Source organism: Python bivittatus, unplaced genomic scaffold, assembly GCF_059951505.1.
Source record: "Python bivittatus isolate LINGU-HERP-01145 unplaced genomic scaffold, Pbiv_v1 ctg000850_np1212, whole genome shotgun sequence".
In the NCBI taxonomy this organism is placed as follows: Eukaryota; Metazoa; Chordata; class Lepidosauria; order Squamata; family Pythonidae; genus Python; species Python bivittatus.
In genome coordinates, this window is record NW_028277112.1 from 8,199,840 (window position 1) to 8,227,720 (window position 27,881).

The window sequence follows — 27,881 nt, forward strand, 5'->3', positions numbered from 1 at the left end:
AGCCAAGCGCTATTTTCATTTCTAAAAAAGTTGTGGTGCCTTTAAGGGCCCAAAGGCATTACTGTAATTAAGATGATGCTAGAAACTGGCAAATGGGACCAGCTTTCTATTTTTGTTTAATTAAAAGTGTGTGTGTGTGAACACACACATGTATATGTGTCTATATTTGTATATATGTATGTGCAGTGTGTGTGTGTGTGTGTGAATCAAACAGCTTCAAGTGACTTTGATTTTATTTCTACTCTGGAGCTTCTGGAAGCCCCAGAAATGTTAATCTAATTCTCTTAGCTATCAGTTATTATTATTTTGGTTTTGTTAAGAGTTGGGGGTTTTTTTGGCCACTCAGAGCTTTCACAGTTCACGGGAAAAAGCTGGACAATCAGTTAATCACTAAATATTTTAAGGCAGGCATTGGAGGAAAAAGAAACTGATCTCTTTTGCCACACTTGACATTCAGTTAATCAAAACTGATTAAGAATTATCTATTTTCTTTTATAAAATTTAACTTTGGTGAGAAATATTGCCTAATGTTTATTTTCTATCTGGCACTTTGGGTGATTAAAAACTCCTTTTCAAGTCATAAATATACTCCCTAGTAGCCTGTTGAGGTAGCCTTTTTAAAAGTGGAAAGGAATTGTGTTGGCTGCTTCTGCTTTAAGCCATTTTTTTTTCTTGATGTGCTGAGAAACTTCAGAGAACAAAGCATTTCTCTTCTCACTGACATACCTGTGCTTTCAAGAGACTTAGCATGTTCATCTTTTGTGGTATGTAGTTCTATATCTGTGCTCTTAATTTGCTCAGGAGCAAATTAAGCTATGTTTTTGGTTTATGTTTTGCATAGTTTAAAATGAAAGTCTTCACGTGTAGTATTTTATTTTTTAAAGACTAACACATCAAAAAGATGTGTGTATATCTAGCAATGAATACAGGTAATTTCAAACAGTATCCTAGCAACCTCACATCTGTTTCCCTTGATTGACAGTTTTATGTGACATGGAATTTAGATATTTAGATCTCTTAGGTATTTGCATAAGACTGATGCACTGTGATAATATTGCTACTTTTCTGTGTAAAATACATGCAGAAAGATAAACCTGTAACTTAGAAAATTAGGCTGGAAGAATACCAAAGAAGAAGATAGTGGTAATTCTTTCAACTAATAATTTATAACAATTATGTTTAAAATATCTTGTTAACACCCCTAAGCCTTATCCTTTTGTCCTGCTGTTATGCTACTAGCAGCTTCCCATCTAAACATGCTGCACATGATCTGTCACTCATTCTTCTTTAAAAATGGGTTTTTATGATGCTGTTATCATCTCTGATCATTATGGAAAGGCTGAGGGTTTTTTCTTAAGCAATGTTTAGAACCTTTCACAGAACTGTTCCAAGGATTACCTTACAAACTGTGGCATTGTTCTACTAAGCCACAATATTAATTACAGTAGATGGCCTAGGGCAATTTTCATGACCAGAGGCTATACTTAATTTGGGGCTGGGGGTGGGAGAAGAAGGAGTGGCACTGGCTGACAGCTGCAGAGAACAAAGCATTGATGTATTCTGAAGAAGGCTGCAGTGCATGTGTGGAATTTTCCATTTTCCACTGATTTGGAGAAATATGATATTTTAATGTATTAAGCATATTCAAAAAGTTACACCATCACTTTATTGTGTTTTCCAACTATACCAATTATGGAGCTGTCACATACCCTCCTTGTTTTCCTTTATTATCCTTTGTTCTGCTACTACAACTAAATCCCATTGAAGATTGAGACATTCTTGAAGTCTCTAAGATAATGTAAATGAGTAGAATGTCAGGAACAATAGGATAGCACAGATACTTGGTTAACAAAGGAACAACTGAACAAATTGACTGCTATTAAATAAAAGGGCTTCAAACGTGGTCACTTTTTTTTTCTACAAATTATATCCTGTTAACATTAGCCTACACCTGCCGTAAAATTATTCCTAACATTGTCTCCATGATAGGGAGCTATTCTCAGGCTTGGATACCTACACAATCCTTCTCTCCTATTCCCTCCCTTTGCTGAAATGTAACCTGGGAGAGAGTGCCCTGTGTTGCTATCCTTTGATTGGCAGTTCCACCACTCGAATCATCAGAGAAAACATGCCACAATTGTGGCAATTGCATCACTGAAATTCAGCAGTGACCTTGGCTTATCTTTATCAAATACTTTGGCCAAAGATGCATGCTTGGTCAGTTCACTTGTTCTGGAAGGTTGTACATTTTTGTTTGACTACCGTGTATATTTCTAGATCAGGGTTCCTCAGCCTCAACAACTTTAAGATGTGTGGACTTCAACTCCCAGAATTCCTCAGCCATTCTAGGAGTTGAAGTTCACATATTTTAAAGTTGCTGAGGTTGAGAAACAGTGTTCTAGATGTTCAGATTTTGAGTTTAAGATGTTTTAACTTGACTTATACAAAGCACCAGGAAGGCTTTTTAGCTGAATGATATTCAGCTTCAGAAACACAGATTAGGTAGGTAGGTGGAAGGATGGATGGATAAGTAACATCAAGCTGACTTTCCCTCTTGACCAGGGAGGACCTGACAACAACAAAACTTCCTTATCTCCCTTTTTGTTAACTCAGACTGTTGAGCTTACCTTGACCTAATACAGCATTTTAACATTCTGGGATGTCTCTTCTCTTCTTATATACCAGCTCCAGGAAGCAGTCCTGCCACCCACGATGCCCAGGTTCTCCTCTTTTTTTTCCCTCCCAATTTTATTACTTCTCTGCTTGGAAATTATACTGTATGATTTATCATATGGGGTTGTTTTCATTTCTTTTTGTTTTTTTTTCTGATGAGGCTACAGAGAATTTGCTAATAAGGCAGGTTTTTTTTTTAATACCATCCATAAGACAAGATATTTCAAGGCAATGCCAAAATGACTGACACTTTAAGGAAAAGAAGAATTGACTTAATCATATTTTATCACACAGTTTATTTTTTATTCTGTTATTAGCCCAGATGCTGCACCTTTTTCTGATACCTGGATCACTACTCCTTCCTCTGTCAGCTGTCATATGTCTGTAGGCTGAAAAAAAAGGTGGTTGCTGAAAAAGTAGCAGAAGTCAGAGAGAATTATATGTGTAAGGATGCCAGAAGATAAGGAAAAGAACTTTACATTCTGGAGTTAGACCTAATTATTCTGTTTCAGGCTTTTAAGTGGCAGCACATTTGAACCTGTCATGTAAATTGGAGTCCTGGAAGGAAATGTCAAGCGCAGCTGGGAGGCAAACTATTGTCTTCTAGCTATAAGGTTTAGTGTTCAAATTTCATTCCAGGAATTTAAGTAGAAAACATTTGAAAGGCTTAGCAAATATTTGTAGAAGCAGACATGACTATCTGCAAGTTTTGATGCTATCATTCTGCAGCTTTCTACAGTAATTAATTTGTATTAATAAACAGATACAGTATACAGAAAGAAAGATTTAATTAATATTCATGTTCCTAGACAAGTATGAAAGCACTGGAACCCTCCATATAATGAACATAGGAAATAGTGTCAGGAATATGTTTTTCTATCAAAATGGCAGCAGGGAAGGGAAGGGATTTTTGCTTGCATGTATCCTGAATTGGATATATTCAGGGAAGTCCTAGTATTGCCAAACAATAAAGGAATATAATGAGCCACAAAATGATCTCCTATGTATAGAATATATAATATGAAATCAGCTTTATTTTGCAGTAGGTGAAAGTACTGTGGCTTCTTCAAATAACAGTAAGTAGTGAGGAATTTTAGTCCTACTTCATCATATTTTTTAAATGAATTTAATAATCGGCACAGTGACTGCTGGTATAAATGTGGCATATTTTATCTCAGAAGCTGTCATGAAGAAATAAAGCAGAAATGTTGATCAAGAGATAATACACGAAGCAGTAGCAGAAGGTGGCAGTATTAATAGGGCTGCTTTGTCTTGCAATCCCTGAGACAAGTGAATGGAACTCCTTGTTTCTTGACATTTGAATGGTTCATTATTTTATTTCAAGTAATAATAAAATTTTCTTTGTTCCCTTTTGATTATTCAAGGCTTCAGCTTCATATGAACATGACTGCTTTATCCTAATCAGTAGGATTTAAACATAAGACTTGCAAAACTGTACATTGTGAGCTATAATTTACACATTAATCTTTCCTTCAGTAACACGCACCCACATCCCAGACTATATTTGGATATTCTTTTCCATAACTGTATAGTTTCCTTCCATTTGTGGATGTAAGTTGAAAAGAGTGGAGGCTTCTGTTTTGCAAACTAGGCCTTCTTGCTGGTGAGATGAATGGACAGTTTTCATTAAAATTGTCTCATAAAACATTCCTTGAGAATTTTCAATCTGAGTCTCTTGCTTTATAAAATTGGTGAATTGCAGCCATAGGATTAATATTCTAAAGGACACAAGATACAGCCTACAGACAGCTCAAAAATAAAGGTGGAATATAGTTTTAGCTGGTTCATCTGTACCAGGGATATATTCTTTTCTCACCTTTAGTTCAAACCCAACGCAACCGCAGCATCCATTGTCTGGGATTCAAGAGAAGGACCTGGTGAGGAGGGATGGTAATATTACAAAGCTGCCAACTCTTGGGAGTTTGTTTTGTTACACAAAAAACATGGACTGAAGCATATCTGTTCCATTCTGTAATTATCTGAGGCTGTCAAGAGAAGTCAAGTGCTTTGGCTATATGGAAGAAAAGTTCAGCCAAATAAGTTAAATTAGGCATAGTAGGCAAGGTCTAGGCAGATGTTATAAGGTAAAAAGGACAATCTTGTAAAAATATAGGAGAATGGAAGCTTTACTGGAAATTTGTCCCCCTGAGTGAGAGCATAATAGTAAGGTTGTGTCCTTTGGCCAAGGGGCTCTGAATATAGAACTTTGACCTTTTCTTGAGGAATAAACCCGACACACAGACTTTTCAGAGTTTTGCCAAATGATGATGTCACCAAAATGATCACATTCATTTCACACTTCATGATGCAATTACACAAATATCATGATTACATAGTTGTGTCAGAATGTTTAATGCAAATGTGCATTACATCATTACATACACTTCTCATTTGTCCCCTTGCTCCTCTCTATGGATGCCTCTGCTTCTGCTGAATGTTGAAAGGCTCAAGGGCCAAAGATAATTCAGCAGGTCTGTGTTAAAGAGTTTCTGATAGGAAGAAACAACAAAAGAGCAATATTGTTTATTTCTTTAAAAGAAATGAAATGTTTATTAAATATGAATTTTATGAATTGTATTTTATTCTGATGAACATATAGTTCATTAATTATAATTGTGATATATCTCAGTGTAATTGGAAATAAACTTTTAAAAACCGGATGTTCAAGTTACATGCACAATAGTTTCCACAATTGCTCTACCATAGTGAAAGAAACCATTTGAGAGTCTAGGATAGTGGAAAGAAATAATTAAATGTGTAGGCACAATTTAAGATGAAGTTATTTATGTTAAGATTTTACTTGTCCTTCTGAAGAATTCAGAATTTTCAAATCCAGAGCCTGAGATTTTCTCACCCTATTCTAGCATATAGGCAAAACTGGCCTACAGATGAATTAATGGTTTAGGAACTTGATGTCTCTTACGTTGGATTCCCTCATCCTCTGCCCTACCAAAAAGCAAGATGTCTGTTTCTTCCTTGCCAAGGAAAATGGAATGTGAGTGGACAGAAAATGTACCATTTAGTTTTTGCCATTAGTCTCTCACAGTATTGCAGAGTTGTAGATTTTCCTAAGGTTTACAAATAACAATACTACTAGCACTATCAACATCCTTGTCATGGAACTCCATACTGTGGCAGGGCTTAAGGTCTTCAATGATGCTAAAAGCTATGCTGGTGATATCATAGATATTGGTAGTTTCCCAAGGTGGACATGCCTTAACTGGGGAATCAGGCCAAAACTGTACCAATATTCCATTCCAAATAGTGAAAACTGGGGGAAAAAAAAATTCTGTACAGGTTGGCCATCGCCTGGTTCAACAAGGGCTGTATCAGATGCTATGACTCAGATGACAAGTGGGGTATGAGGCTCCATTCCCTCTGCTAGGCACCAAAGCAAGAATGGCAAAGCTACCAAAAGGAAATTTGGATCATCAATGAAAATCAAGAAATTTTGGAATGCTATTATGAGTCAAGCCCATTGATTTGTGATTTCCAGAAATGAATATATGAAATTTGGAGAATAAAATTTTCACAATCAAATATGACTGAATAATAGAAACATTTCATGCTCAGGAGACTCCGTCAGAATTGGGCAGCTATAACAATTTTGAATGAAAACAACAACAACTACAATAGTTCTTATGGACACTGAACTTAATTCAGTGAAATTATTAAAAATAATAAGAACAAAACCTTTGAAACTCAAAAAGCAGTAGAAGTGTAAATCAGCATAAACATCCATTTGGATGCAGCCAATGAAAATTTTGAGCAGACAATTCAAAATAAAAAAGCACTACAATTGTCAGTATATCTACATCAAAGAGATTAATCAGCTATGTACAGACTTGCAAAAGTAATAAAAATAGCACTGAGTTATAAACTGAAAGTAAGCTGCCAACCAAAAAATTCAGATGTCAAAAGAATACAGTAACCTACAAAATTTAAAACGACAAAAATTGAATCTAAAATGAGAAATAAAAAGTTTTCAAAAAGCAATACAATCTAGACAGCACTGAGGATCAGAAGTCATGGAAGAATTAAAAGAGGGGTGGCAATTCCTAAGTAAATAGAACAGTATGAATGTAGAATCAAGCAATTTCAACAAAATAGGAAATTTCAAACAACAAACATTGTTTTTTTCAGAGCTTAATGGAAAACACAAAACCAAGTGAGTCCCCTAAAAGTATGGATGATTTTGGAAAAAAACATTTGGGATAAATCAAACAAAACACAGTGAAATGGTTATGTGGATATATGACATAGAAAACAACTTTAACAAATGAAAAATATTGCAGTAACAGCAGAAATTGTAAAAGAACAAGCTAAGAATTGGAGTGTTCCAGGAAAAGATCAACTTCATAGGTTTTGGCTCAAATGTTTAATGTATCTATTTTACAGTCTCATCTTTGCAAGTGATTTCAATCAGCAGCAAGGATTAATAGAAGACTGGCCAACTACAAGCTGAACATTATTGATCATGACAAACAAAACAAAATAAACAACACCCAACAAGTTTCATCCAACTACTTGTCTACTACAATATTCAAACTGTTAACAAGAATCATTGTCAGTAGTATCTACAAACACCTGATCTCAAATTCATTATACCCTGTAGAGCAAAAAGGGATTTTCAAAAAATCTAGAAATACAAAAGAGCTACTTTTGATTGATAAAACAAGAAAATTACAAAGTTTTTAAATCATGCAATGGAAAAATGAAAAACAACACTGACGACAAACACAGAAGAAGTTGGAGAAGTTAATATCAGAAGAATTTTTCAAGGAGATTCTTTGTCTCCACTGGATTTTAATATGGGTCTGATTACACTGATAATAAATTTGAATAAAATGCCATTGGGGTACAAATTGTCCAAGCAAGGGATGAAAGTCTCACATTTGCTTTACATGGTTGATCTGAACTATACAAAATTCCCTTGCTAGTTGGGAATTCTGGGAGTTGAAGTCCACCCATCTGAAAGTTGCCAAGGTTGAGAAACCCTGATCTAGAGAAATACAATCACTTTTAAGTACAGTTTGGATCTTTAGTGATGACATCAAAATGGAATACTCCATTTTGGCAAAAGAGAGAGAGAGAGAGAGAGACACTGAATACTCAAATGGAATTGAACAATGGAAATAAAATCAAAGCATTGATAATGCAGGAAAATTATCAGTATTTGGGTAATTTAGAAGCAAACAATATTTTGCATGCCCACATGAAAAAGAACACCAGCTCCAAATATGTAAAATGAGTTAAAAATCACCAAATTCAAAGCTGAATGTTGGTAACACCATCAAAGCTATCAAAGCAATTAATAACACAAAGCCATTAAAACAGAAGATATATGTTAAACAGTATGGATTTGAGGTCCAAAAGTATTGGTATGATCACAATGTTGAAAAAATGCTACATTTTTACATTACATTATTTTATATTGTAGAATGACTATGGGTCACAAAAAATTTTTGTGGGTCTTCCAAATTTAGATCTGGAACACAACATGCCAGACTTCACAACAGTAAGTTCTACTTACAGATGTGGCAATACCAAATGACAACAGACCAGCTCAAAAGGATCTGGAAAAGATTGTAAAATGTTGGGACTTAACAAATGAAATACAGAGATTATAAAATAAAGCAGCAAAAAAAAAAAAAAAAAAAAATCCCTATAATTATTGCAGGATTAGGAGCCATAAAAATAGAATTATCAAAACTGCTGAAAAAAATTCAATTCTTTGACCTCACAACATATACTTTATAAAAAATTGCCCAGAGCCACATGTATATTATATATATATTCATATTGTTTGGACAATTCTTAGGCTTTGGGGTAAGTCTTGACCCTAAATTACCAGCATTTGCTGAGTATTCTTCCGAAGATAATATGTAACAACAAAAAAAAACAACAACAATAATATGCCATCCTATAAAAAAGCTTCTTGCATTAAAATAGTCATAGTTTTAAAAAAATGTTTTATTGCATGTCATTTTCATGTTTAATGTTCCAATCAAGCTAATTTAATATTTGTCTTCTTAATTTGAAAGTTTGAAGATTCTAAAGAGAACATAGTTGAGAAAGATTAGATACAAAGCCACTGATTATTTTATAGCTAATACTAATTTTAATTTCTTTCCTTTATACCGTCTCCTTTTTCCTCTGAAGGGCAATCTTAGGGCCATGCCATAAATAAATCTTCATGTACATATTCTTCATGGGATGGTTTTAAAAAACAAAACAAAATCCTTCTAAAATCACCTGGAGGTCTGTTTCATCTGAAGCTTTCAATGTGATAGCTCGACAAAGTTAAACAAGAGCCTTTTGTGTCTTCTAGTTAATCCCCTGGTTTTGATGAAAGCTTATGATGACAAATAGGTTCTTTCAGCATTTCCAAATGATTATTTTAAAGAATGACACATATTTTTAAAAAGAACTCTCTAAAAGCAAGAGGATTTTTGAAATGCCTGGTTGTAAAAATGTTTCAAAAATTTAGAATGTAATCCAATATTTGTTTTCTGCTGATAGAAAAATATGTAGTAGAAGGTGATTTCCCATTTCTTTTGCAGACCTCATGTCTCCATATTCTGCTGCTGAGAGATTTTAAGCCTCCATTAGAATAATTGAAGAAGCTGCATAAAAGAGGATATTTCTATTGATAGCAGAAATGTATTCTACTTGTAATAGATTTTTTTGTATACTTTCAAATGTCCTAAAAATATACAGTGTCAGTTTGGTGTAGTGGTTAAGGCATTGGGCTAGAAACTGGGAGACCATGAATTCTAGTTCCCCCTTAGACATGAAGCCAACTGGGTGACCTTGGGCCAATCATACCCTCTCAGCCCTAGGAGGCAGGCAATAGCAAACCACTTCTAAAATCTTGCCAAGAAAACTTCAGGGACTAGTCCAGGCATTTGCGAGGAGTCAACAATGACTCAAAGGCATACATAAACACACACACACACACAAAATCATACAATTACATGATAGAACACTGGCAAAGTTGATGCTTCAGAAGAGTATCGAAATATCTAGAGTTATAAAAATACATTGATATCAGATGAAGACATATTACTTCATGTAAACTAGTTCATTTTGTTGTAATTCAAGGTCAAAAGAAAGCATGTGAAAAGATGTGACAGAAGTCATAATGTCATCTTTAAAAAAGGATAAGATAAGGGAAAATGCATTCAACAGAGGTTGAAGTGAAATACAACTTTTGGTCTTTATAGACTTATGAAAGAAGCATTTGGTTTTGGTGTGAAATAAAAGCAAAGATAGAATAGTCATACTCCAGTACACAGTACTATTTGATACCCAAAGACCCTTTTCACCTTCTTTAATTTGCCTTGGGACCCCTTTCCTGAGTCTCTTCTCTCAAAAGCTAATCTCTTTCAGCTGGGTTTAGGATCTAAATGGGTGATGACCTGGGGATCTCAAGGCTTTGACTGGACTAGAGAGGGAAAAAAAGTCAAATTTTCTGGAAAAATTCCATAATGTACCAAGAAAACTGCATGGATGCAGTGACCAAGACTTGGGAGGGATGAGTGTCAACAAATTGTTGCTCATTTTTCATTACTCCCATACTGTCAAAAATTAGGACAGATTGCAGACTGTTGTTTTATGTTGATGTACCCAACCTGGGTCTGGTTCTTTGGGACAGATTCCCATGAGGATTATGCTTGGAACAAGATCACAAAGGTTAAAAATACACTAAAACGTTTTTTCCATGGACCCCTATGAAGTCACTTTCAAACAAATAAATATTATTTTGAATGCATAAAGCAGACCTGCACAACTTGTACAGGGAAAGGGCCACACTGATACATGAAAAATAACCATGAACTGAAAAGGAATAGCTGGAGGGCCAATCAACTGTCTGGCAGCTAGCAGAACAGCAGCAGTGATGGAGCTGGTGGCATCAGTGTGGCCTGGAGGTGTTGGAGGTACTTGACAGCATGTCTTGTGGGGAGAGACAACATTTGGCAGCAATGAATTTGAATTTTTAAAAAATGCCGGTGGGCCTCACAAAGCTGCTTGGTAGGCCAGTATGTTGTTTACGCCTGACGTAGAGGTTAATGTTATTTTATGTTGTTTTTCTTTTAGTTTAGAGCAAGGATTCTTAACCTGGGCTCCAGGGATCCCTTGGGGATCTGTGGAGAGATTTCAGGGGGTCCATGAACTTGGATGGGAAAATTTCCCAACTTTATTTTTAGTAATCTTTAAATGAAATCTAACTTTTCATTCAATAATGTATGTAGGTAAATTAATTTATGGCCTCTAGACTCTAAAAAATGTTTATTAACTTCCATAAATCTCACTTTCTAAAATTATTATCCCCTAAAAAGGGGTATTGTCTTGTTATTGATTTAATGGATTACTAAAGAAGCATACATACAGTATATTACTGTATTACATATTTGCTATTTTTTTAATATTTTAATAACTGCATTGGAACACAATTTTATTTTGAAATCTGGATTTATGTATTTTATTTTATGTATTTAAATACATTTGGGATTTGTAGGTTTTACCAGACTTCTAAAGGGATCACAGAAAGGTCAAGAACTTTTGGTTTAGAGAATCCTTATTTTATATCATGTTATTTTGTAATGTACAAATTGTTGCTTTATTGTATTCCTGGACTGGTCTTAGGCAAACGAAACTATGATTCCTATCCTGAGACTGATAAACACCACCAGTAAATGAGAAAGTATTGGTGTAGGGTAACTCTGTATTTTTAATATGGCCATTGTTGCCCTCAGATGAAATCAGTCTGCAGAAGAAATGGAAGATCTCTCCATATAATTTTTTCTTCTTCTCAGAAACACAAAGGAAGAGAGAAATTGCTTTTGAGGTGCATCGTTTTTCAAATCTGTCCCCAGTAAGATTCCTCAGTGCCTGGAAAAAAGAATGTCTGCTTCCTCCCACAGATTTCTGCAAATGTTTGATTTCATCATTGCTCATCAATGCTTGAATAGTTCTGCTTTGTAAAGTTAGGATCTATCTCTGCTTCATCTCAGAATAACATGTAACATTCAGAGGCAGAGGAACCTAGGGAAATGTGTTGTTGTAAACCTACCATTAAAAGTGCTATAAATCACAGGAGTAGTTATGTCTAAGCAGCACATGTGGGAAGGGAAAGCATTCATTCCGATACTTTTTTGCTGCACTTCCATGAGTATGTTCTCATATGTGCCATTTTTGTGAACAGCAATTTCTAGACATAAATTTTACAAGAGAAACTTCAGCTCTTCAGAACTACTGTAATAAATATGTCCCCCTCAAGGAGACCTGCTGAGAGGTATTTTTAAAAGGACTTTTGTTGTTCTGGTAGAAAGTAAAAAATCAGAAGGAACTAACACAGATCTCCTTTTAGAATTGTAGTAAGTAAGCATACCAAGACCACTGAACTCTGTATTCATACCAGATCTCACATAATTGTTGCAACTTCAGTGAGTAGAAAATCATGTTCAAATTCCTGTCTTATGTGTGTAAAAACAATCTTTAGAATAAGTACAAATATAGTGGATTGGATCCAAGCTGATGTTCCATGAGCAGAAAAGTGAGATTTGGTGGAGGGTCCAATTCTTTCAACTGGATGCTCAAGCAAATAGATTGTCAGGAAGTGATTTTTGGCAATTCTCCATGGCAATTTTAGTATCACTCACCCAGAATAGAGTTTTGGGGCAGTCTTATAGAAGGAGAAACCAGAGAACATCACCCAATTCTAACTCTTGGAGGACCCATCTTGTAGAGTTCTGCTCTGTGCAAAATTTGTTACTACCCAGCATAATGTTTTTTTAATGCTCCGATTTTTATCCCAAATCACCTTAAAACACATGCACACAGACACAACATATCATATTGCCAACTTAATATTTATAGCTAGTAAGTGAAATGAAGTACGTATTAGTACACACATATAGATAAGAGTGTATGTATATGCATATGTATAATTTTGGGGTAGAATCCTTGCTCAATAACCCTCTTTTGACCTTGTCTGATAAAATATTTTGCTAATGAAGGAATGTAAAATGTATGTATGACAGAGGATGTAGTTCCGCATGCTAGCTTAGGTAATCTTTAAAAAATTATCCACAAACTTCTGGATAGGTTTATCAGTGGCTATTATTCATGGTAACACAAAGCATTTTCTTCAGTCTTTCTGAGCTGAGGTTCATGATATAGTGGGAGATGACCATTGCCGAAATCATACTACATGCTGTATCTCTCTTACACACCCCAAGCTATCTATTTTGAAACTGTATGTTATGGGGAGACAAAGAGGGGTATTTCTGGCAAGCACCATGGCCAGCTAACGTCCTGCTGGCAGTGGAACCGTGTTTAAGAGGAAAAGCACTGGATGCTGGATCTGGACCACAAAATCTCTCTGGAGGAAGATCATTGAGATAACCCATGTGACTCTGGAGAGCTGCTCCTTGTGAGTAGACTGCAGGAAGTGTTGTTTTATGGTCAGATTATGAGTTGAGTGGCTGGGGGTCGGGATTACATCAGACTCATACTCATAACACAGCCTTTTAAAGACATAAAGACCCTCGTTTCTTAATAACTTTTTGGGTTATTTTGTTATTGTACTGGAAATATTAAAACCCTTCAGATCGTCAAGGTTTTACTGTATTCGTTGGGTGAGTTGCCTTCTCCTTGGAGAAAGATGTTTTAAATGTGATTTTAAAAGATCTGGAAAAAAAAACTTTTTTTTTTTTGGCTTAAACAGCAAAAGGGTGCTTAGAATATGGATTTTGGAGTTAACAATGGATTAAGGGTCTAGATGGACTTGGAATTACAGTTTTGAATTAAATAGAATTCTTCCCATGGGAAATGGCAATTGTTTGGCTTATTCGATCAAGGTTAAAATAGAAAATTAGTTACATCTGGTTTTCCTTACTGGACTTTTGCTGATAAAGGCTGAGGCTTTTGGACTTTTTTAGTTCAGAGATGAGTTATGGGGTGAAGAGTGTATGTTGTATTAAGAGATGGTGATAACCCATTGGGGGGAGGTGGGCGGCATACAAATGTAAGAATGAATGAATGAATGAATGAATGAATGAATGAATGAATGACCTATTAAAATTATTTTTACTTGCTGGGATGAAGGAAGAAGTTATTTTTTCATTTTTACACTTTTTTTGTATTTTTCTTTTTGTATTCCTATATTTTTTGTAGTTTGTATTAGTTTTTATTCTGTTTGTAATTCTTAAAAAAATTATTTGAAAAAAAAGAAAGGAACGTGTTGTGTACTATATGAAGCTTCTACAGAAAACAGCAACCCTGCCACCTCCTTAACATATGTTTATTGAACTGGCTGGCTTCACAAGTTAAAAGAAACAATACTATATAAAAACATTTATCATCCAAAGGACAACATAATATCTTCCCACATTACCCCAAACTCAAAGGCCCCATCCAAACACCCTAACCTAAAAATACTGAAGTTTTTAAAGATCACTTGGAGGCAGGCAATGTGGGGCTGTATGAATCTTTGGGGGGATGCTGTCTAAAGGGCAGCCACTGTGACGCAGTTCTGCTCCCTGGGCCCTGTTAAATACATTGCTTAACTGATGGCATTAGAACTGTTGGAACACATAGGATGGGCTGAAGCAACAGGAGACAGGAAGTTCCTCAATGTATTATTTACCTTGTGCAATATCACTATGCTGTTTGTTCTTTCACTCATTAGAAGCACATCACAATAGAATATATCCTAAATATTAGTTGACAAAACATGAAAATACCTACCTACAGAATCTCATATGATTCAGGCCTAATAAAATACTTGTGAGCTAAGCTATATTTAAACCAGTTTGCATACACTGGAACAAGCAAGCAGGAAATAAATATCTCATCCTGGATTGCCTAACAAACAAACAAACCTACTTCTCCATTTTAAATGTGAAGAAGAGCTGGTGGTACTTCTACCCTTAACTGAATAATAATTTATTAAGTTTAAGTGCTGCCCAACTCCAAGCAACTCTGAGCTTGACTGAAGCTGTTATCCCAGAGTTGATTGGAGTCAGTTGGTATCCAAGTCGAAATAAACAAATAAATAAATATATAGAGGAACTACTCCTCTGAATGGTGACTCTAATATATTCAAATGCATTATACAAGCTATGCCTTATTTTAAATACATAATAATATTTAAATATAGCTTTAAACAACATTAATGCAGAGGATGCCAGCCTGAAAAAAGAGAGACTATAATATGCATTAGGGGTAAATTGTGTTTGTTTATGCTTGAAGCTTAGAAAAGGAGAGAAGCCCAAAACTCATTTATCCCATACCGTAATCAGATCCATATCAGGTCCCCTTATCACATCAATTTTGATAACTACCCTCATGTTAAATATCCTAACAATATTTAGCACATTACGCTCAATGCTATTCATAGCATGCACATTTGTGAGTGAGCACTACACACTGTATTCCAAGCTGACCAAAATATGACTCTATTCTTAACAAGAGCAGAACCTATTAATTAAAAAGCAATAAAAAATGAAAAAAGAACAGAACCTTGAGGAAGTATACTAAATGTATGTGACAAAGAGATCATGCAGTCCACTTTTGAATATTGTGATTTGCTTTTTTTCATATATTTTTCAAAATGTGTGAGATTAGGGAATAACTTCTTGACTTCAGTTAAAATATCATGAACACGTACTGAATCATTTTTTTCAAGTCTAAGGATTTTTTTTAAAAAGTTCATCATCTCCCATCTGAGAAATAGTAAGAGAAAATGCACGCGCGCGCACACACACACACACACACACACACAAAATCCATTTCAATGGCCCGTAACGGTTGTTACAGGAAACAGGTGCTCAAGTGTGGCAGACTTAGGTCCAAACAAATAAGGAAGGGAATATGGGGTCAAACGGAAGGGTGAAACCAAACATTCATTTCTCCTTCACATAAAACTGATTTTCCTTCCCCCCTCTAAACTATAATTATGATGGAACCAAAGATGTTAACTTTTCCAAACTTGGTTATTTTTTTCTCTGATGTGCAAAGTCCCATATGGTCATATCTCTTCATAAATTTGGCTACAGGAAAGGGTATATTTTTCCAAACACGTGATATTCACAGATTATCTTTCAGACCAGGTGGTTTGTTAACAAACTGAACATTTTCTCTTTTTGCATTTTATTCCAAAAAAACTAAAACCTGCCAGTTGTCTAGTTTTTACAAATTAAAGAAGAGAGGCGCAAAAGTGCAGCTTGAGCAAGAAGCAGAGGAATCAGTTCAAAAAAATGCAAGTAGTAAATGTAACATATTCATTTGTAATTCATTTGTAATATGTATCCATTTAAGATGACCAATTTATTTTCTTGCAATTCTTCTGCAAAGTTAAACATTCAAAAATACAATCTCCATCTTGTTACATTTTCATGAAGTCACATCATGATTCATAAATTTGTGTTGTTTTCCCATCTACTACATTCCAATTGATTCCATTCCAGTATTTCACCTATAAAATGGGTACTTTTTTTTAAAAGAGTGAAGGAAAAAAACAAAGGAAGCAATGAAAAGAAAGAGCTATTCATATTACTAAATTGGAAAATGTTGCTGAATTAGGACTGTCTCTCCTCCCTTGTAAATATAAAATCCATTTACAATAAAACTTTCACACAGGAAATAAAATGAAAAATGATCTTTCACTGAACATTTATTATTTTACTTTGCTTATATGATTAATCTCATATAGTTTTTAAATACTTAGGTGAAAATTGCAAAATAGTTGTTTTCCATGTGTGAAACCAAATAATACAAAAGATTTAGGAAAAAATTAGTAAGACTATTCATTTTAATTATAGTTCTATCAAACAATGATGAAGAAATTGTCACAACTTATTTTTTATCTTTTACAAAAGAGGGGTAAATAACTATTTCTTTGCTGCCACCCTTTGTAATAATTATTCCTACTCAACTAATATGAAGTTCTGTAGATTCTTGAAGCTGTTTTTGTAACTCTTTATGATTATACTATGCAGATTAGCATGCAAACAATTTATCAACATTGGCTTCTAATCCTGCTAATTATTCAAATTGTAAAGGAGTTACATGAGCATTTCTCCTTCAAACAGATTTACTACATGATACAGTTTTTACATTAAGATGTTGTAAGATCCAAACCCCAGCCAGACATCTTCCAGACATGTTAGCTTGGATTATAATCCCAAAAACTCTGATGGCATGAGCTGTTGAAGACCATGTTATTTGAAAATAAGAAAACGTTATGATAGTTCTGAAAGGTGTTTTTTTTTTCACCATTAAGCTTCTAAATCTTCCAATAAATCACTTAAGTTACTGGTTCCCTTGAAAATATGTTCTTGTTTTTAAAGAACTTTTTAAAGGATTGTTGTTTAGTCAAAGTAGACTATCACAGTAATTTACAATAACTAAAAATAAGTATAATGCTCTAAGTATTAAGATCTAAAAATACAGATACAAGAGGAAAAAAGCAACCAGTATGCACTTCACACATTATTCTAGAGTCCTCACTCTCAGTGAGGTTCTGTTCAAGGAATGTAAGATACTCTTCCCATTTCAGACTTAATTATTCAAGAAAAATAATATATTTTCCAGAGAAGTACTGTAAAATCCTTACAAATACCTGGAATGCAAGACCCTCTCTGCGTATAGATTTAGGGAGAAAAAAACCCAGAACTTTTTTTAGTATCACTATCTTCACCACCAGACTTTAAAAGAAAACACAAAAAATGTAGACAAATGCCAATTATGATTAGTCCAACTTGGTAAACTTCTGAGGAACTTCATATAGCACAAGCTGTAGTGAGCACGCTGCACATTTGTTATATTTTTTACTCTGCAAATATTGCATGCAGGATTATTTCACAAAGCTTGCAAAGTAAATGAACCCACTGACTGCTGACACCTCTAATTTCAGAATTAAATTTACATCTTAATAACAGGTAGTCCTCGTTTAGTGACCACAGTTGGGACTGGCAACTCAGTCATTATGCTGACACCTCTAATTTCAGAATTAAATTTACATCTTAATAACAGGTAGTCCTCGTTTAGTGACCACAATTATGACTGGCAACTCAGTCATTTCACTAAGTGAAACCGTGACTGTCCTTATGAACGTACTTCAGCTTTCCTTTGCTTTAGAGACCTGCAGAGGTCATAATGCGAGGACTGATTGCAGTTACTTTTTCACCACCATTGTAACTGCAAAGGGTTGCTAAACGAGTCAGTCACTAACCAAACACTACCTATAAAAATTAGCAAACATTAAATCCCTCCACTCACCCCTTTCCAATATAACACCAGGCTGTATCATTTTCAGTGTTAGCATTTACCATCATATACTTAACAATATTGCTTTATTCTTCTCATGTTCCTTCAGATTAATCTACAAGTAGTTCTTGCTTAACAACAGTAATTGGCATCAGAATTTCTGTTGCTAAGCGATGCGATCGTAAAGCATGACATCATGTGACCATGCTGCTTAGCGATGGCAGTTCCGGCAGTCCTGGTTACCATCATTAAGTGAGGATCACAGGGGTTGTTAAGAAAGGCCCTCACATGATCATGACTTCTGACTTCCTGCCAACTTCTTCACTGACTTTGCTTGTGGGAAGCTGGCAGGCAAGGTCGCAAATTGGAATCATATGACTGTGGGGGTGCTGTGACAGCTTAAATTTTGAGGACCAGTGATAAGTACTACTTGTTCAGCGCCATCACAAGTTCAAATGGTCACTGAACAAGTGAGTGTTAAATGAGGACCACCTGTATATAAATAATTTAAAAAATCAATACTTCATAACACAATTCTCATGATAGAACTATAGAACATAATTTGTACAAAAATATATTTAAGGATCATAAAATATTTCTCATGATTTGTGAAGTAAGTTAAAAGCCAAAGGAGTATTTAGTTATGCAGTTATACTGATACAGAAGTAGGTAACAGACAAATGGAGACCAGATTTGATAATTAATTTCAGCTAACACTAAACCAGTATTAATTGTTCTTTCAATTTTTGTAGCCCTATAATGAAAATCCTGATAGATAATTAAATACTGGTGAAATAATTAAAAGGCAGTATTCAGATGTTTCTGAAAAAAAATCCAGATTGTATTTTATTTCAATAGGTAAGTGAAGTACATACATGAGATTTAAGTTCTAGAATTTAATAGTCTGCAGCAATAAGCAACTTTATATAAATTGTTTACTAAAAATCAAGGTGAAGCATAAATATTAACGGTTGGCCATATTACAGAGAAGCATTTGTTTAATGAAGTCATAACAGAACAGAATTGTCTTTGTAAAATTATTTTCTATTGCAGATATTTTATAATTTGTAAAACCTATAAACAGAACAATTAGAAAAGCTCTAATGAAACTGAACTTAATTGAAATCTTCTGTTCCAAATAGTCTTTCTAACTTTAACTCTGTCTCCCTCATAGTTTAACATATTTGTTTTCTATTATGATACGTTACTTTCTCTTTATCTACAGTTTAAGATTTTATTTCTCTTATTCCTATTTTGATATGAAAAAAGTAAAAACTTTTAAATAAAAAGTATTTAAAAGGGTTTTGGGTTTAACATCAAATCAACTCTGGCAGACATAACTCACTGTTGTAGTCTTAAGGCTTTACTGAAATTTAGAATAATTAACATAAATGAATGTTATCCAACCAAAAGGATTAATAACTATATTTCTTTCAACATCACTGCTCTTTAACCAAAAATACTGAAACACAGAGTCAAAAGCCTTTCTTGTCCAAACAGACATAACAAACTGAGGTGTAGAACGTATTTTTGTCTTCAGTTTCTTCAAGTCTTTTATTTGATTGCAAATTGACAGCAGTATATTCTTAACATTTTCCCATTTTTATTGTACAAACAGAATACTGAAGGCCATTGCAATACAGCATATTGCTACATAAGGGCTCTTCCGTTCACCTGGAAGAAGAAACAATACTGAATTACTATCTCCTTTATTACAAGCAAGCATTTTTTTTCCTAGTTTGAATGAAATAAACTACTACTAACTAGGTCTGCGAGAGAATACAGAAAAAGAATGGCTGGTGGCACATTCAGGTGAAAATATTGTAACAGTGAATCCAATAATTCTTCTGAAACCCAGTCCTTCCATAACTAGTAAAAGACATTCCATTGCACAAAAGAATATGAATTTACCACCTGACGTTCAGTACTTGACAATGTCAAAAGTTCTTTTGATAAATTAAGTAGCATACTGGTAATACTTAAAATATTTTTCTTTAATTAAAGAAAGACCTCAATGCCTGATAAAAACAGTTTAAGCTTTTCAAATATTAGTGCACTAAGTAAATATAATTTTATTCTTCTCAACAACTAATCTTTCCATAGCCAGAAACAGTTCACCAATTCTTCCCTTTAAGTAAGGCTACCACAATGTTACAAGACATTGTCATCATCTGATATGTAATTAAACTGCAAATAGCTAAATGAATTAACACGTGCAGTTTCACATCTGTTTAGAATTAATGTTGAGCAAGTCCACCTCACAATTTTCATGAGTGTTGAAGTTTTCTGTTCTTAATTTTCTTGAAAGAAGTATCCATCATCCATTAGGATTGCATGTCTGTTAACAATACTTTACAAATAGGCAACAGCTTGTCTGAAAGGTGTGAACACCCAAAAGACTACTTAAATAAAAGTAGCAGAGTTGAATTTTACATTAATGAAAATTTAGATTTATATAGAGTGTTAAAATAATCAGAAGGTCTAAATACTTAGAAATCTGGATTTTTAAGAAAGACACTTGTACTTGTTTTGCAAAACAGCAAGTCCACTAGGCTGCTTTGAACATTGGGAAACTGCTGTTTTAGGACAATTTGTTTAATCCTTTCCTCCACTCTGATCTTCCCCATTCCTGTATATGTGGCAGAGAAGGGCAAAGATAGAAAGAGATGGTGTACCACCTTTTCCCTCTTCCATGGAATGAATAGAGGGATGTGTGTGCGCGTATGCCTACAGACTACTACCTTGCAAAACAAAAACTCTGGGAGATTGTAGTACTGAAACTTTCAATCATATTTAACTATGATTTTGTGTTAGAAATATAATTTAACTGAGGCAAAATCATCATCAGGCATTCTGTAAAAATTTCTATTTTAAATATATTTTATTTCTTATAATTATCTGTCATGTTTTTACCTTGCCCTTCCTTCATTTTATTTTTTGTATGTTTGTACTCCATTTTTTGTAATCTTGCTAAAACATCCCCAATAAAATTGGAGCAAAAAACTGTATATAAAGCAATAATATTTTTCTAAACTTTGTCCTCTAAAATTTATTTTTAACAAATCGAAGCACATGTAATAATGTGACCTGCAACCAAAGATTTAGCAGTGTTCCATACCAAAGGCTGATAAATGAAATCAGTATTTGATAACACTTAACAAAATCTTTATCATTTAGCAAAGATACATTAAAGTCAGCAAGTTCCACATCTAATATTTTTTAATGATCAACTCAGAAAATCTATATATTAAACTTCACTCACCCATTCTGTAAAATATGTTTTTAGACAAATTTTGAGTATCCTGCAAAAAACGCATTCAGTTCCCATTTTTTTAAACCTAGTAAGACCTGTCAACATTTAGCGGGAAATCCCAGTCCTTTAATATTTCATGTTACAAAAGAATACTGCCATTTGATATTATTAATGCTGAAAACAGTGAGGGGGAAAAAAAACCCCTTATATTTTATCCATCCCTACTATATTTAAATTGCATCCAAAACACCAACAACCCCACCTCAAAAATGTGTAAATAACAATATTGGGATAAGGGAAAGAAATTTAGTAAATTATTGAGGTCTAAACAAAATTAAGCAACATAATATTATACCTTCTATTTGGGATATAGATGGGAAAGCGTATATAGATCCCAGTTAAGGGATCTAAGCCTAGTGAGTGTATTTTACCTCTTTTGCTTCAGGAAATTGTCACTACAATTATGTACATGAAAGTGGGGAAGACTCCTGGTCTTAATGGTTTTCCAGTTGTTTGGTATGAAAAGTATATTGGGTTTTGGTTTCCAATTTTATTAGCATCTATAGGGAAGTTGTTTCAAATAATAAAAAAAAGCTTTTTAGTATTAATGTGGCAAACATCACAGCCTACGCAAGGACCTTACTACCTCTTCTATCTGCATATCTACTTCCTTGAATAGATACAGATGCCATGATTATAATCAGTATTTTGGCTTCTAGATAACAGAATACAGTAGTCTCTGTGATGAGACAGGCAGTGACAAATTTAAAATATAAAAAAATAAATAAAAATATTCTGCCAATTATAGTATCATTGCATATTGTATGTTGCAGGGCGATTTATACAGGGTTCATTAAGCTTCTGAAAATACCAGATTTTTAAGTGATGTTCTTGCTTTAACGCACGCAAATTAAATCACACAATAATTACAAATTCTGATATCAATCGACTTATTGCAAAGGGGATAGAGTCCAAGAATTTATTATATATACTTTAATATCTCATGTTTTAAAAATAGACCAGAAATCTGTCTCATTAATACACAAATTCAGGATCCTATCTAGTTTTTCTATAAATCAAAGGAAATCAGACTTAATTTCAGTGGGTCAGAATAACAATTTTGAAAATTTAAGGATGAGGTTATCTTGGCATACAGTTTGATTTTGCCTTCTTGCTGCAGTGTTTGATGCTGACATCAACCAAACTGTACATATGCCTGTGGATTGATTGCTGTATGTTAAAGACACATATGTTCTCCTTGGCTATATCTGCTGTACTGGAATTTATCAAGATATCAAAAATTGTGGATTATTCAGGCATGAGGTTTGGTCAAAATAATTATTATACAATACTGGCCAAAGAACTCAAGCAATATGGTCAGTTTTGTGGTTGTTCTGTTTATATTTCAGGGCTTTTCCCCTTCCCCCCTTTTGTATTGCTATGCTTATTATTTTGCATTTATCCTTAATGCTGTTAAATTCAGTTATACTTTCTTTTATTAGTTTGCATAATAAAAATAAAAAGATACATATTTTATTGACTAGGAAAAAAAATCCAGCAGTAAAAACTTTGTAAATGGGAATTGTCTGCTCATATATTTGCAAAGTTCACATTTGTAACTCTGTATTATCTGTTTACCAAGGATAAAATTGCAAATAAGAACATGAAGATGCCATCTATACAGTTGGAAATAAGCAACTTGCTTACTTGTTATTTGTTCAGCAAATGTACACATGCTTAAATGTTATACATATTCAACAACAGTGTATATGCACTGGCATATGCATGGGTAACTAGAAACAAGACAACTACTTACCAATCCTGGCACACTTCCAGAATATGCCCAATAATCTGAAAATATATAAGAAAAATAATTTCATATTTTCGCTATGATTAAATGCAAATTAAACAGATACAATAGTAATGATGAATTATGTAATGACAAATATCTCAATATAGTAATGATGAATATTCCAATACCTATTTTGTATAGTATATAGTAATAACGAATATCCCAATACCTATTTTTAAGGAAGTGTAAGTCTGTTGATTTTTTTCATGCTCACAAAATGCTTTTGAATTTCTTTCCGTTACAAACATAACTGAGCATGCAGTCTTGAAGTCCCGAACATACAGAAATAGTTGCAATTTTATAAATTCTGATTCATTTTTTAATCTTACAGATGGGAAGGATCTTTTTCCCAAACTATAAATGAAAATTGGTATAAAAATCACTCAATAAATATGGGTTTGCATCAATCAAATCATAGCATTAGCCTGCATATAATATGGCTTTTGATACAGCCGTATTAATATTCAGCAACAGTATAGAATCCTGCAATTTGTATCAGACACAAAAAATTATAATAAAAGATTGTCCACAGCAAAACCGCATTCATTAAGGGAAAGGTTCTATGGGATCAAGTGATACCTTAATTTTGCACTGGGAGAGTACAAGGTTATAAAAGAAATTCTATCTAAACAAGAAAAGAAATTAACTTTTCAAGCAAATAAAACATTTGGGGCCAACAGCCACAATTCCACAAATAAACAACAAACTTAATACATAAAGAAAATGCTTCTCTACAAATCACAGAAAACACTGAAATGTTAACATATCATAAATATGCTTCTACCAAACTATGTATGACATAACAAGGGGCACAATGTACAATTTTAAGTATTGCCCTGTACATCTTGAGTTTGTTCAATTAGCTCAAAAATGGATATAAGCCAGTTGCTACAATAAAGACAAGTCACCTGATATAACAGAGGTGTACAACCTGAGGTTCATGAAAGTATTAGGTGTGGACCCCAGAGGTTTCCAAAAGTTGTAGCCAATGTTTTATTTTCAATGTTATAGTTAGAGAAAATTATTTAATAATTGCAATATAGTAAAATTATATATTAATTTGTAAATACAAAGACATCAAATTACATTTCTGGCTAAATTTTTATTTGGCTTTTAAAGCCCTAATGGCCTGGGACAAAGGAATTTGTTTTGCTTCATATCAGGTTGCTTGGAAATTCGATTTAGCTTCTGCAATCATTCTTAAAGTCCTTCTGAGGTTCAAAGAAAGGGCATGGTGCCAAAAATATGGAATGAACTGCCTAGGAAGGATATATTACTTTTATTGCCCACTTTAAAATGATATGTAAGGAAGTTTTATTTAGAAAGAGGGTTTTTAGATTGGGCGTTTTAGCTTAATTAGTGTCTTACTGAATAAGTATTAAAGTGTAAGTTATTTTATATGTCTATTACATGATTTGTACACTGCCATCTTCAAACTAGCTTTCAGCTATTTACAGCCATAAAAATGTAAAATAAAACCACAGAATTGTAAAACCCCCATAAAATAATAATAAAAAAACCATATAGAATACTAGGAGATGACATTAATTTTCAAATTCTTTTCTCTAATGTTCCAAATAGTGAAATCTCATAGCTTCTTAGAAAGGCAGGCTCCATTTAAAAAAAAATGAAAATGTTGTGTGATTGTAAATGAATTACACTGTAATTAAGCTTTCAAGGATTAACAATGCTTAGTATCAATGAATCCATTTCAAAAGAAAATCAATATACTAAGATTAAAAACAAGCAAGCTTACATGCATATCCTTTCCCCAAATTTCTAGAAATTCACATACCCTGTTTTATTGTTATCCAGTAATCTGGGAGCCAAAGACCTTAAGTATGCACATGTACATATAAGCAGCAAGATTACCGTCAGAAGACTCTGAAAATTGAAGATTGCAGACTGAAAGAAAATGTGATATAAAATATTGTTATTAGTCAGTTTTTAGAAGTTCTTTATTGTATACCTATCCCTCTTCCCAGAAATAAATAGAAAAATAAGAATTTTAACAGCCTATTACTAATTTTCATTCTAATTCCAATATATCCATGCTGCCTAAAGCAAGTAACAAAGAAGTACTAGATGATTTCTTTTTCAAAATCAGGTATTATTGAAAATACCAGATCATCCATTCATAAATTACTTGTTTTGCAAATTAAAGTCTTCAGCATAATTTATACTCCATTTCAATAGTCAAAGCATTTGTTGGAAACCATGTTTTGATATTACAAACTTGTGCATTTTAAGGAAAACTTGGGACACAGTGAATCTAAAAGGCATGCAGTGCATACCCTTTAACATGTCCTGTCAATAAGAGATGACTGCATTTAGTTATGAGAAAAGGGCAGATTTTGATTTCACTGAAACAGTATCTCAAAGTGCAGTACAGAGTGAATGAAGTCACCCATAATTTAGATGTAAACCTGGAGAGCATAGGGCATGCTTTATGTGCAGAAAGGCTCAGTTTTAATCCTTGACATCTATAGTTTGGGTTCAGAAAGGCTGAGTTGATTTCTGCCTTAAACCTTGAGGAATTGTTGCCAGTTAATACCATTGATACTATCACTAGCTAGACTGGTTGTCTCGTTTGGTATAGCAGGTTTGTCTACTCTCATAATGGATTCTACTTTTAATAATGAACATATAATGTGGAAATTGGGATTCCTGTCTCATGCCTCCAAAACAAAGCAGGGATTTGAAGGTGTGACTTCAGACTCTAATATGAAGAGCAAGCCAGAGTTCTCAATTCACACAGTGTGATAAACTATGTAAGGAACCTTCAGGTTTCTTTAGCTACTCCCATTTGGCAGAAATCAAGTGAGAATAACTGAGCAGTCCACACTTGACAATCTGGATTTATTACTATTACCTGTTAAATTTATATGCCGCCCAACTCCCAGCGACTGTGGGCTGGGACACAGTACTGAAACAGTAGAGTGTCATACAAAATTATTTAAAAGGTAAAAACAAGAGAATAAAAACAACAACAAAAAGGTAGAGATGACAGCATAACAAACCTGATGGAAGCAAAAGAAAACAACCTAGGTTTAAAAGGAGGCTTCAGTCATCCTCACCAAAGGCCTGGTGAAGAGCCAGGTCTTCAGACCCCTTCAAAACACCTTCATTTAAATGAAACAATTCATTTACCATGATGTGCAAAGTAGCCATAGTGTAAAAATGAAAAAGGCTATTTTTCTAGACCAGATCTAGAAAAGTAGTTCCTACAACCAATGTTGCAAAACAATTCTCAGTTCTTCCAAGGATCTCTTTCAAAAGACCATTCTCCTTGCTACCTGATGTGTTTCTTCTTCTTTTAGAAACTTCTGTGCTCAGTACCTATTATTTCCCATGTAGCTTCTGCTTACTATGCTGCAACTAAGTATGTAATTAAATAAAACTGGTAACTGTCACAATTCTTTCTCTATCACTGCCTTTCTTTCCTCTATTGTTTTGTCCTAGGTGTAATAAAAGGAGGCATCACGTAAGAGATTATACAATGCAAACTGATTTTAAATATAAATGGAAGAACACAGAACTTAATGCAGTACAATTTATCTCCATGTAAAATATGTGTTACGCTGTATTACTAACAATTATTGATTCTAACATTTTACGTATTATTTTGGAGGGCTTCCTCTTAACAAGTACTGCACCACCTTTTATTCTTTTGTTTTTGCTGACTGTTATTCTGTCTTTGTTGGGGGGTTATGTCATTTTTTTCTTAAAACCATATTAACCATTTTTAACTGTTACCACATTGCACACTCCACAAGGTGCGGAGAATCATCAGATTGCAGCAGGGTACAAGCTCGATAAATAAATAACAATGGATATACTGCTTGGTGTTTTATAGAAACAACAATCTTCAAAAAGGTACCTAAATGTTGTGCCCCGAGTCTACAGAAGGGGTGTATAAGTCTATGTAATAAATATTTGCTAGGTCACCAAACAGAGACCAAAGAGGTAATAAATAGAATCAAAATGTGAAACCTTTGTCTTATCTACAAGAACTGTGCAACTGACAAGTGCTTTAATACTAAACACGAAAGCAATTTTCTAAAGAAAAATAAAACAAAGGTATCACACTTCCTTGACCAGTTAATATAAAAGCAGCAGGCACAGAGGTAAGGTATGCATTAAACAACAAATACTTTATTTATTACGTATATAAAGCGGTTGTGTCCACACAACCCATTTATCCACACTGAACCGCGGTGTGCTGAATTAACCGAGGTGCACGGAGTTTCTCAGTACTTTGTTACAACTTAAACACACGGGCGAGGCTCGCACAAAACCCTGAGCCGTAAACTAGCCAGGCTATTTGGCGAACGAAGATTTCGCCACCGAGTTTACACAAAGGAGGAGACGGGGAGGAGCAAAGAGTGATGCTCTACGGGAGACATCACCTTTCACGACGACGCCAGCTAGGCCGCTTTCGCAACGCCAAAGGCGACGACGCTACGCTGGGGAAGGACCCGAGCGACCCTCCACACGTGTTATCGGGCCATTCCCAAGGACGGTCGCGCTGTCCCGCGCGCGCCGCCAAAGGAGCCGCAAGGACGGCCGACCCGGGTTTCCAAACGAGAAACCCGTCTTCCCAACGCCGCTCTTACCATAGCTACGCGCCGCCACGAGCCACATCACACTTCCGGTAACCAGGGGGCGGGACCTGAAACAAAGAGGAGCCCTAGGCTCCTGCTGATTGGGCGGAAGAGAGGCCCCGACGGGAAAGCGTCGATGTTGTGATTGGAAGAAGGGAGAGTGACAGCCGCTAAGCTTGGGGTGGGGATGACGGCGGTAGGT

General features: G+C 34.5%; 2 protein-coding genes across 2 annotated transcripts in view; one reads left to right on the forward strand and one right to left on the reverse strand.

The window, feature by feature from the left end:
* Window positions 1–18,795: 18,795 nt before the first annotated feature.
* TMEM167A (transmembrane protein 167A) lies at window positions 18,796–27,808 on the reverse strand. The gene is made up of 4 exons (XM_007433100.4): window positions 27,692–27,808; window positions 24,871–24,980; window positions 23,040–23,074; window positions 18,796–19,644 (listed from the first exon to the last, which is right to left on the reverse strand). Exons 1-4 carry the CDS (start codon window positions 27,692–27,694, stop codon window positions 19,574–19,576), a joined length of 219 nt encoding a protein of 72 aa, XP_007433162.1. The 5' UTR covers window positions 27,695–27,808; the 3' UTR covers window positions 18,796–19,573.
* The window catches only part of XRCC4 (X-ray repair cross complementing 4), a 147,078-nt gene continuing 146,956 nt past the window's right edge, over window positions 27,760–27,881 (forward strand). Inside the window, exon 1 of the mRNA XM_088129952.1 lies at window positions 27,760–27,875. The gene's annotated coding sequence lies outside the window, so the exon portion shown is untranslated. The remainder of the gene's footprint in view (window positions 27,876–27,881) is intronic.